The sequence below is a fragment of the Nestor notabilis genome, unplaced genomic scaffold (assembly GCF_000696875.1).
Source record: "Nestor notabilis isolate BGI_N333 unplaced genomic scaffold, ASM69687v1 scaffold13534, whole genome shotgun sequence".
Lineage (NCBI taxonomy): Eukaryota > Metazoa > Chordata > Aves > Psittaciformes > Psittacidae > Nestor > Nestor notabilis.
The window spans coordinates 2,202-13,331 of record NW_009926952.1 but is presented as its reverse complement, the minus strand read 5'-3'; the positions used below and the strand labels follow the sequence as shown (position 1 = coordinate 13,331).

Genomic DNA, 11,130 nt, shown 5'->3' with positions numbered 1-11,130 from the left:
TTGAGAGCCTGTTATGATTTCTTACCACTGAAATAATCACAGATGTGTCCACTTTGTCCTCAGCCTCAGAAATATCATACTTGCTAAACCTGCACTGGTTGTTTATACCCTAGAGTCTACCTTGCACAGTAGTAGCTGATGATTCTTGTAAATCATGCTGCAAAATGCTTTGTTGCTTTGAAATCTTCTGTAGTAAAATAAATCTTCTTACCCCTCAGGGCAGGTGCTCCACGAGAGTGGAGCTTTTGAGCACCCTTGTGTCATTGTCTCCCTGAGCTAGAGGAATTGGAAAGACACTACTGATAAAATTAGCCACTTCATCAGCATCAGATGGTTTTTCTCCATTATGTCTGAAACAACTCCAGCTTTCTAATAGTCCCCTATTTGTATAGGGAAGAGAGGTTTGAGAAAGAATAAACTGTGAGGTGAGATCAAAGAGCACACTTTATCTGCAGTATGAGTACAGTGCCGGGTAGTGGCAAAATACCTGACAGTATTGCTACGCTGGAATAATGATCTGCAAATGTTGTTAATTATTATGCCTCTTTATCATCATTGTCATCTCTTCTGTTCCCAAGCAGCAGAATTATAGGAAACAAAGGGAAAATCCTCCTCGATTAACTTAATGTGACTTCAGGTGGCTGTGCTTATGGCCAAATGACCAGAGCACACAGCGCAGCATGGAGCAGAAATTTGATTTTCCCACAGCAAGATGAAAGGAAGAATAAAGGTTTAAATGTGAAAGGAGGATGAAACAGGCTTTAGAGCCTTTCATCTCCAAAGGAGCTTAGTTCTGGTCTCAGTTTCAGTGTCCTAACTCCAAGAATAAACATTAAGTTATATTAGGCAGTTACTGAAAGAATTCAGAGAGCAGGAGCAGGAAGTGAGGGCACTGACCTCTTTGTGTAGCCAGCCTACCTACCTGGACTCTCAGCAAATCTGTCAATAGTTCCAGATTTAATGGAACATAAGATTAAAAACCAGCCCCTCCTCGGAGCTCCTGATGGGCGGGTGGTTAACACATGGCTGCATGCTGTAATTTCAAATGCTTTAAATGAAGAATTAGTGCCCACATTTACTCTTTTCTGGGTGAGTCTGCAGCTGCCCATGCTCCACTCAGGAGTACCTAGAAGTGCAGTGAACTCAGTGGTGTTGGCGTGTCCTAAGTGTGGCTGGATAAGCCCTGCAGAGGATTCATCAGTGCCAATGTAGTTGAAATAGTAGCACCTTTTGGCACATACTGAGGAAGTCACATACTGAGGAAATCACCTCCAGGAAAATGATGGTCAGGTCCCTGGGAGAGCAGGATGTGTGAATTCACAAACAGTGTGGAAAGGAGACACATCTAAATGCTGTACCTAAAACTTTTACTTGGACTTTTAAAAGCAATTTCTTAATTTAATGCAATAGAAAATACTTGATTATCTCTCCTAAAAATGTAATATACTACTCTTTCACACAAGCAAATTCCCTTTTAAAAAAGGATACTCTGTGTCTCTGTAGGATCTTGTTGTGCTTTGTTTCTACATGAAAAGAGTAATATTCCTCTGTCAGTAGTCTGTCAGTTAGTGTATCTGCAAGGATTTTTGGAGACACAGGAATTAGCTAGGAGTAAATTGAATATCGAGTTGTAAGTAGGATTGTGTGATGATCAACCGTGACACATTTGTGTGCTTAAATCCATTTCTTCCAGCACATCACAAGTGGTGATCTCAACTCTGAGTTTAGGAGGAGTGATCTCCACCCTTGGCACCTCTGATGCATTTTAGATCAGGGAAATGCATTGTGGAGGGGAGCACAGCACTGTCGCTGCAGCTTGGGATATGCTCCTCCTGCTTGCCCCACCAGGTTCCGCTGCTCACCCTGGCTTCCTGCGGCATAGCCCGCTGTCCCTGCTTTCGGTTTCACTTCTTCCGGCTCTGGGCAGCTTGTTTCCTCATGGTTTCTCTATGCTGAGAGATTTGTGCGGTGCCTGGATGCCTCCAGACTGAAGGAAAGAAAGCTCACGGTGGTAAGTGGATACCATTCTTCACTTCTTGGTAATAAATGAGAATATTGGAGTTACAAAGGTAAGTTTGGGCAACTTCCTTGGTCTTGGATTTCTCTTAATTTGCAACTTCACAGTCATATCACTGCTGCTTAATGCATGTGCTTTGATGCTTGTGCCTGGATGTGGTGTCCCCAGCTGGCAGGTAGTATTTTTGTGTTTAAAATAAAAAAGGAATTTAAGAATTTTATAATACCAGGTTGGAGGGGTCCTCAGGGATCATCTGGTCCAACCTTTCTTAGCAAAGCATGACCTAGACTAAATGTCCCAGCACCCTGTACAGCTGAATCTTAGAACTGGAAATCTACCACTTCCCTGGGGAGACAATTCCAATGGCTGATATGGGTCAAATGGGAATGTTTCTCCCTAGGAAATATCAGAGAGTCCTCAGTTAAATTCTCCAGTTTTTTTTAAGTTTTTACTCATAACATGAAAACTGTCATTTTTTCTTTTGTCTGTTAAATATTATGCTGTAACATTGTCCCCTAGTCTGATAATGTGTGTGTGCTTTCCTCACTGGATCCCCAACCAAAGCATGAAACACCTAAAGTCTGACTCCAGACTTCCTGGAATGAAAAATGCAGAAAAAGGCAGCCCTTAAGGCCTCGCTGGAAGTCAGCCAAAGAACTCTGTCTGTGTAGTAGGTTTCTTGTGCTTTTCAAACTCAAAGATGACCTGACTGAGGAACCTGGCAGCTACCTGATCTCTTTAAAACAAGCCCTCAGAAGGATGCAGGCCAGAGGTAAAGATTTTGTTACAGCAAAACTCCCCCTTTGTTTTCCTTAGCTCTTCCAGCAGCTGGGCTGCAGAGGAATGAGGCAGAACAAGAGCTACTTTACTTTCCTCAGCTACAGGGACCTGGGTGCCAAGTTCAGCAGTGGCTATAGTAGGCTAGGCTGGCTGCAGGACCATCAGGTTCAGTCATTTGCTGTCTCCTCCCCTTCCCTGTTTGTTAGTGGCAGGTGAGTGGAAAGACAGGCTGTGTGAGCTGCAGGAGATGGGTCAGGCTCACAAACAGTGCCCTGCAGGGAATGAATTTTTCATTAATGTTTCTTATAAATTGTCTTTTGCAGTCCTTTTTGTATGCCTTTGCAATGCTTTAGGTCCCTCTTTCTCTTGCTTGTATCCCCACTCCCATTGGATTTTACTGGTGTCTCTCCCTAGGTGGCCAGGTTGCTCCCACACATGCACTCATAGGGTTCCCCTCTGGCCACTGTAATGTGGCTTTTTGCCATTGAAGCAGCCCTAATGCATGCCCTCTGAAAAGGCAGGTCAGCTACAGAGACAAACTCTTCTGGGGGTCTGACCTGCTAAGCTTCTGTTTGGCTGTAGGTTGCAATGTTAGTTCCTCAGAGTTTTACTACCATTTTGTTATGATAGTAAAAATGCTTCTCTTTAAAAGACATCAGTTCAGAAGGCTTTTCCTTTTTCTGTACAAATGTGCTAGTTTGATTTCTTGATTCATTGTTTGCTGTTGAGCAATAATCTAATGTACTCAAAGCAAGATGGAGTTAATTAAACATAGGTTCCAAGCAAAGGAAAATGTGAACTGCACAATTAAGGAAGCTCATTTTCCTGAGAGTAATGTTTTTTGAGAAGCAATTCTAATTTCCTGTGAAGTTCAGTAAGGTTAAATTCCCTTCTACGGCCTGTGTTGTAATGGGGCACTGATAGACCTACTTTATGGGTGAAAAATACTCTTTGTTCAGCATAAAACTACATGGGTTTTGAGCCTGGCTTGCTTAACCTTCAGTTTGAGATATAAGTTGTGTCAAAATGATTGTAATTTGTATTCCATTCATTTTGCTTTTGCAGATAAAACAATGGAAAGTGCTGTTCCTTGGTGGAGCAGCTTATCTGTCAGACTGGTCTATGTCGTCTCGGTGTGTGTGTCATTTGGAAAGCAATGTCAGATCCAAGATGAAATGGCTGACTGCAGACACCTGAAGCTTTCTCAAATTCCTTCTGATCTCCCAAACAATATAACGGGTTTGGACATTTCTCATAATCAGCTAAGACAGCTAGGTCCTGCAAATCTGACCAAGTACAGCCAGCTGGTTTACTTGAATGCAGGCTATAACACCATCTCTAAACTGCAACCAGAATTATGCCAAACTGTGCCCCTGTTGCAGATTCTGAAGTTAGAACATAATGAGTTGTATAAGCTCCCTGACAGAGCCTTCGCTTTCTGCACCAACCTGACTGAGCTCAATCTAGGATACAACAGAATAGATATAAAAAATGATCCTTTCAAAACCCTGAAGGTAAGCTTTAGAAATGCATCTTTTCATGTAAATAAAGTTTAGATGAGGAATTTACTGTATTTTCCAGTGTGTGTACAGAACAGCTGCCTAATTGCATCTGAAAATACCCAACATGTAATCTTCCTTCACTGTTTTTCTAAAGAAAAGGCCTAGTGGCTTCTTGTGTTAGAAGACACTGGAGTCTCAGCCATCCTTATGCTCTCCACCCCCTTTTCCCTCTTGCTTCCCACTGAGGGACCTCTCCATTCTCTTGTGCTAAGAGAATAGCAGCAGCAGATGATGTATAGGGTGAAGTGGGTGGTGTGGAATTTGAGTTGCCTGGGATCTAAAAATGATAGGTAGCCTAAATTCTCAAGGTCAAGGCATAATTTCTCAGACCATGAAGGCCAGTGCTTAGGCTGAATGTGCTGTCTCCCAGGGCTTCAGGGATTGAGAAAGACTAGAAACTTTTTTACTCTACCTTCGTTTTTTCTGGCAGTTCACGTCATTCAGTATTCTTCTCTATGGCCTCTATGAGGTTAGGGGATCAGCACATGAGGCAGGAAAAGACTATTCCATTGTTTTGGCACCAGGCAGGGAATCATGTGAAAGGAAGGGCCTAAGGAAAAAAAAAAAAAAAAAAATAGAGACAATGTGTAGGTTGTAATTGTTGTACAATGTTCTAATAAGTGTGCATGTTGTTTTGAACAAGTCTGAACTTTTCTGCTAAAATCAGTATTCCAGTTCAGTTACATAAAATATACTTGCTTGTGTTGTAGGACTGCTGACTCTCAACTAAATATAAATTAAAACAACCAGCTTTGCTGCTGGGAACAGAACTGAGGTTCTAGCCTTCCTCACTTTGCTGCTGCTCTGTTACTGATAGTGGCCAGACTTGAGGCACCTCAAGGCACATTCTGTGAAGTCACATTTGGAGTAGCATCTCCCCCTCTGCAGGTGCAGAAGGAGTATGCACCTGGGCATAAACTGCAGTATTACAAGGTGTACAGCACTGATCTTTGAAGGCTGCTCTGCACTCTCACCTTCCTCACTTTGGTTTACAAGGGTGCGCACAGTACAGAGGGTGGAACACAAGGTTACATACTGTAGTAGCTGTAACTGCAGCCAGCTTGGGCCTTGCTTTTATCATTGTAACTGGAGCAGGAGAGCTTTCAGAGGGTTAAGGAATTTTAGATAAAGTAATTTTTTGGTTTGCAATAGATATTTTAGCAGGTTAAGACTATGAACACAATGAAAGTTACAGGTGTGAATGATATAGAACACTTCTTCCTGCAGCAGCTTGAAAGCTGCCATTTGTCTATTACAAACTTAATTTAACTATAGTATTGCAACTGATTTCTAATCAATAAGACTCTAATGCAATATTTCAAAATGGTTTTGTATTATATATAATAAAAGTAATTTTATATTTTTCTGCCTGCATCTTCTCCCCAGAACTTGATTATTTTGGACCTATCTCATAATTTTTTGAAGTCAGCAAATTTAGGGTTGCAGCAACAGTTGAAGAACCTTCGTGAGCTCATGCTGGATAGCAATCAAATCACTCAGTTAAGAAAGGATGATTTCAGTTTTCTTAGCAACACTTCATTGAACAGTCTTGATTTATCATCAAATCCACTGAAAGAGGTAGGAAGCATTTCAACAGAAATTCAACAGGTGTAAGTATAAAATAGAACTATCCTGATTTATAATTCTGTGGCATTTACATTACATTTTTGATGCACTGATGTCCAAGATAAAACCATTCTGTTGTATACAGCACTAATCCTGACCTCCAGTAGTGATACACATAATTATTTTTCTCCCACTGAAATCAGTAAGAGCTGGTTCCATGTATGTCAGAGATCTCAAGCAAGAGCTAGGTCAAGTAGCTCTGTGAACCCTTACCAGGTATTTTCTATGCAAGAGTTCTGTTTATTTTGTCTATGCTGTAGGTGAACAGCTGACTTACTTTCTAAGTGGGGAAAAAGTGCAGTATTTGCAAGGTTAATTATACAATGTAGGTCTCAATTCCTAGTTAATCACAGGCACAAATGAATGTTCTCTTCTGGGTACCCCAGAGAAATAATACTCACTCTTTCAAAAGAAAGAAGTGGGTAGAAGTCTCTGCCACCTATCTCACTGTTCTCTCTGACCTGCTTCTCAGCATTACAATATGGTTCTTTGAAGAGTGATGGTAAGTGTTGCTATTCTAAACTGATTGACCCTCAGTCTGTGAATACTGAATTTGCATTGAAATTGCTTGGGTTTGGGTTTTTGTGGGGTTTTTTTTTTTTTTTTTTTTTTGTTTGCTTATTTGTATTTATTTTTTTCTTCCGGTTGATTGATCTGTAAAGAACATGTACATTGAAATTACAAGACTATTTTAAAGTGGCAACAGCTTGTGCCACTGCTTAGAGGTGTACTCTTTCCCTTGGACCTCTTCATCACTCCCTCTTTCTGGTATGAGCTTTAATGAGGCTATGCACTGAATCACTGTGGAAACTGCAGATTTCTTGGCTTGGTTAGCTTGTGGTCAGGCTGGTTCTGTCTTTGGTTCACCATATGACTGCATGTACGGCCGTATTGGCACAAGGGTAAAGCATGCAGATAAGTAGGTGGGACTGCTTCTTTTTTGGGCAGTGCTACTTTATGCTAGTTTAAGCTGCTCTGATTTTACGGTATTGCTGTCTGAAAAGCAGCCTTATGCTTTTGACTCATTCTGATAATTGGAATATTTGATCATTGAGCTGATACCTGAATCAAGATGAGGAGCCAGCACTATGATGGAGCCTTGATATTTGTATTGTGGAAGCAAGTGCGTAGTATCACGTTTCAAGAGTGTAGCTTTTGCTTACACAAAGAAACTGGTTTTCTTCTTGGCTGTCTGAAGGTCTAAATAACTTTTTTACAGTATATCTAGTTTTGCACTAGTATGTTGGTATCCTTAGCAGATACCAATAAAAGAAAGCTGAAGGAAAATGTTATCTCAACTTCTAAGATACTTCTAATGAAAGAATTTTAGTAGTTGAATACAAAACTTGCATCTCACTAAGCAACTTTCTATCGTCTTCTAAAAGAGCACTACTATTATTATGATAATAATGTTACAAATTTCGAACTATTATCACAACAAGTCTACACTCCAAGAAGTGTTTGTCTGAATGTGGCCATGGAAAAATCTGAGTGTAGGAGTTAAATTCTACTTGAAAATCTTGTTTGAAAATCTTTCAAAATTTTGGCTTTATGGGTCAATTTTCTTACATAATCCCCTTGTTTAAGTCAAAACTCTTTTTTCTTTCAGTTTGAAATAGGATGTTTGCATGCAATTGGAAAGCTGTTTGGCCTCATACTGGACAATGTTGACCTTAATGAAAATCGCACAAAGAAACTTTGCACAGAATTATCAAACACAGCTATTCAGAACCTCTCGCTGAGCCGTGTTAAACTTTCATACATTGGCAAGTCAACTTTTCAGGGATTGCATGGAACAAATCTTACAGTTTTAAACCTTTCCCAAAATTCTCTGTCTGTGATAGAAGATGACTCATTTCAGTGGATTTCGAGTTTACAATACTTAAACCTGAAGCATAATAACATTCATGTATCTTCACGTTTATTTTATGGATTATCCAGCCTCAAACATCTGAATCTGATAAATTCAGTTAATGGGAAGATTGAAGATTTTTCCTTCCATTGGTTATACCACCTTGAGTACCTCATAATGGATAATAACAATTTTGCAGGAATAACTCCTAATATGTTCACAGGTCTGAACAACCTGAAGTATCTGAGTCTCTTTAACTGCAACATAAACTTACAAAGAATAACTAATAAAACATTTTCCTCACTTGCTAATTCCAGTCTGCAGGTTCTCAATCTCACAAAAACAAGAATATCTACAATAGAAAGTGGGGCATTTTCCTCCTTGGGACACCTAAAAATTCTTGATCTTGGTCTCAATGAAATTAGTCAAGAGCTCAGCGGTCATGAGTTTAAAGGTCTCAATAATATACAAGATATTTATCTTTCCTACAATAAAAAACTGGATTTGCAAAGTGAATCATTTATTTTTGTCCCAAGCCTTAGAAAACTGATGATGAGGAAGGTGGGCTGCAGTAATCTAGCATTTTCTCCTTCACCTTTTCATCCTCTACAAAATCTGACTGTCCTGGATATCAGCAATAACAATATAGCAAACATGAAAGAAGACTTGTTTGATGGACTTCACAAACTTTACATTCTGGATTTGCAGCACAATAATTTAGCCCGACTTTGGAAACATGCAAATCCAGGTGGCCCTGTTCTTTTTTTAAAAAATCTTCCCAACTTGCATATTCTTAATTTAAAATCAAATGGGCTTGATGAGATTCCAGTTCAGGCTTTCAAGGGTCTATTTCAGTTAAAAAACTTGGACTTAGGATCGAATAATTTGAATTTGCTTCCAGCAACTCTGTTTGATGACCAAGCCTCTCTGAACTCATTGAACCTTCAAAAAAATCTGATAACCTCAGTTGAAGAAAAAGTGTTTGGCCCAGCTTTCAAGAGACTAAGAATATTGGAGATGGATTCCAATCCATTTGATTGCACCTGTGAAAGCATTGCTTGGTTTGCTGATTGGCTTAATGTGACCCAAGCATATACACCTGGATTGCAGTCCCAGTACATTTGCAACACCCCCCCTAAATACCACGGTAGTCTGGTGGTGCATTTTGACAGCTCAGCCTGCAAAGACAGTGCTCCATTTAAACTTCTATTTGTGATTACTACCACTACTGTGACACTATTCATTTTTATTATTCTGATCATTCATTTTGAAGGGTGGAGAATAGCTTTCTACTGGAATATTTTAGTAAGTCGAATACTTGGTTTTGAAGAACTTGACAGACAACAAGAGTTTGATTATGATGCCTACATCATTCATGCAAGACAGGACAAGAATTGGGTGTCTAAGAGCTTCATGTCTCTGGAAGAAAACTTTCGAATTAGCTTTTGTCTAGAAGAACGGGACTTCGAAGCAGGCATATCTAAAATTGAAGCCACAATTAACAGTATAAAAATGAGCAGGAAGGTTATTTTTGTTGTGACCGAACACCTCTTACAGGATCCCTGGTGCAAAAAGTGAGTAGGATATAAAATTTGATATGTAAGGGGAAAAATTCTTAACAGATTTATTTTAACAAGCAAATCTTTTTTGCTTTTTGTAATTTAATTGAAATATACTATTTAATTAAAAATATCGTGCAAATTTACTTCAATATATTTACTTAATATAATTTAAGAAAAATTCCTAAATTAATTCCTCCACATGTACCCTAGTCAAAATTTGAATCTCGTAGTTAATGGTGGTGTTTTTCTTTTCTTTTTCCAAATAATCAGGCAGATTGCTTTCCTTAGAATTACATGTTTGAACTAGAGCAATAATTGGTGAGCTCACTATGATTTTTTATTTGCCTTTAAACGAGTCTTTTCACCTTACTTATGTAGTGATCTTGAAAAGAAAGGCACTTCGCTAAACAAGGCTATATCAAGACAGTAGACTTAGGTTATATATTTAGCGATTATTGTTTTTCCTTAGTTAGAAGGTAACTCATTTAAGATAAGCAATGACAATTTTATATCACAGAATAGACATTAAGACCCCTATTTGAGTCCAGTCTTTGAGTTTGTGATGTGCTATTATGTGAGCTATTAAAAGAACTGTTTGTCTTTTTTCCCTCCACATGAAAGAAAATCTCTGTCTTATTTTTGCTTCAGTTTTAAGGTGTATCATGCTCTTCAGCAAGCTATTGAACAAAGTCGAGACTCCATCATATTGATCTTTTTTCATGATATTGAAGATTACAAGTTGTTTCATGCACTTCACCTGAGAAGAGGAATGTTCAGATCTCGCTGCATCTTGAACTGGCCAGTCCAGAAAGAACGAGTTGGTGCATTTCATCAGCAATTAGTGATGGCACTTAAATCTAATAGTAAAGTGCACTGAATTTTTGCAATACAGATTCGAGTTATGGGGTCATGTTATTGCATGCTTTCTATCCTTGGAAAACTAACAAGCCTCCAAGAAGACCTGAAAAAGTTTGTCATGGTAGAAAGATATGTATAAGCCACTATAATTTAAATTGTCTATATTCATGTTTTTGTTGATATTTTAATTGACCTGCACTGAAGTGACATCATGATTGATTGTCATTTCAGCCTGTGCATCAACAATGTGGTACAAATTCTGAAAAGCAGTGAGAATGGCTGAAGTTCTAGGAAAAACGTCCATCTGATGCAGAGTAGCAAAGTCATAGATTCTCTACTTTAAAGGGGTATGCAAAACACAACACAGCGATGATAAAATAGCAAGTTCTGTGCAGGAGGTAGAGTGGACACTGTTGCTTGCTTTCATAAAACAAAGAGAGATTCAATAAAATTAAAATTGAGAAGCTTTCCTTCTGAAGCATGATGACTAACATAGACAAATATTTCAGTAGTTGAAACCAAGAAACACAGCAGAGTTTCAAAGTGAGTTTTAAAGCTTTTGTTTTAAGAGAAAGCCACTTGATCCTGTGAGCAGCCTGGTCAGAACATGCATGAAAGATTGTTTATGCCTTCTAGGTGTGGCTAGTACTGGTGACAATCAAAACCAAATTTTCAGACTAATGAGTCAACTGATTTAGTCAATGTGGTATGATTAAAAAAAAATAATAAAAATTCTTCTTCCTTACTAAAGTTCAGAGAGCTGGCAGAAGGACATTCATACTGAGAGATGTCACCTTCATTCTTTGAATGCATGTAAAATTATATGTGGGCCTTTAAATAGAACTTGAAATCAATGTGAAACATGGCCAAGGG

At 38.9% G+C, this 11,130-nt stretch overlaps 1 protein-coding gene across 1 annotated transcript; it reads left to right on the top strand.

The window, feature by feature from the left end:
• The first annotated feature begins 1,938 nt into the window (after window positions 1–1,938).
• Window positions 1,939–10,348, top strand: TLR3 (toll-like receptor 3). The gene is made up of 5 exons (XM_010013832.1): window positions 1,939–2,011; window positions 3,863–4,311; window positions 5,746–5,937; window positions 7,595–9,411; window positions 10,048–10,348. The coding sequence occupies exons 2-5, from the start codon at window positions 3,871–3,873 to the stop codon at window positions 10,274–10,276; spliced, it is 2,679 nt and encodes an 892-aa protein (XP_010012134.1). The 5' UTR covers window positions 1,939–2,011; window positions 3,863–3,870; the 3' UTR covers window positions 10,277–10,348.
• The last annotated feature ends 782 nt before the right edge of the window (window positions 10,349–11,130 follow it).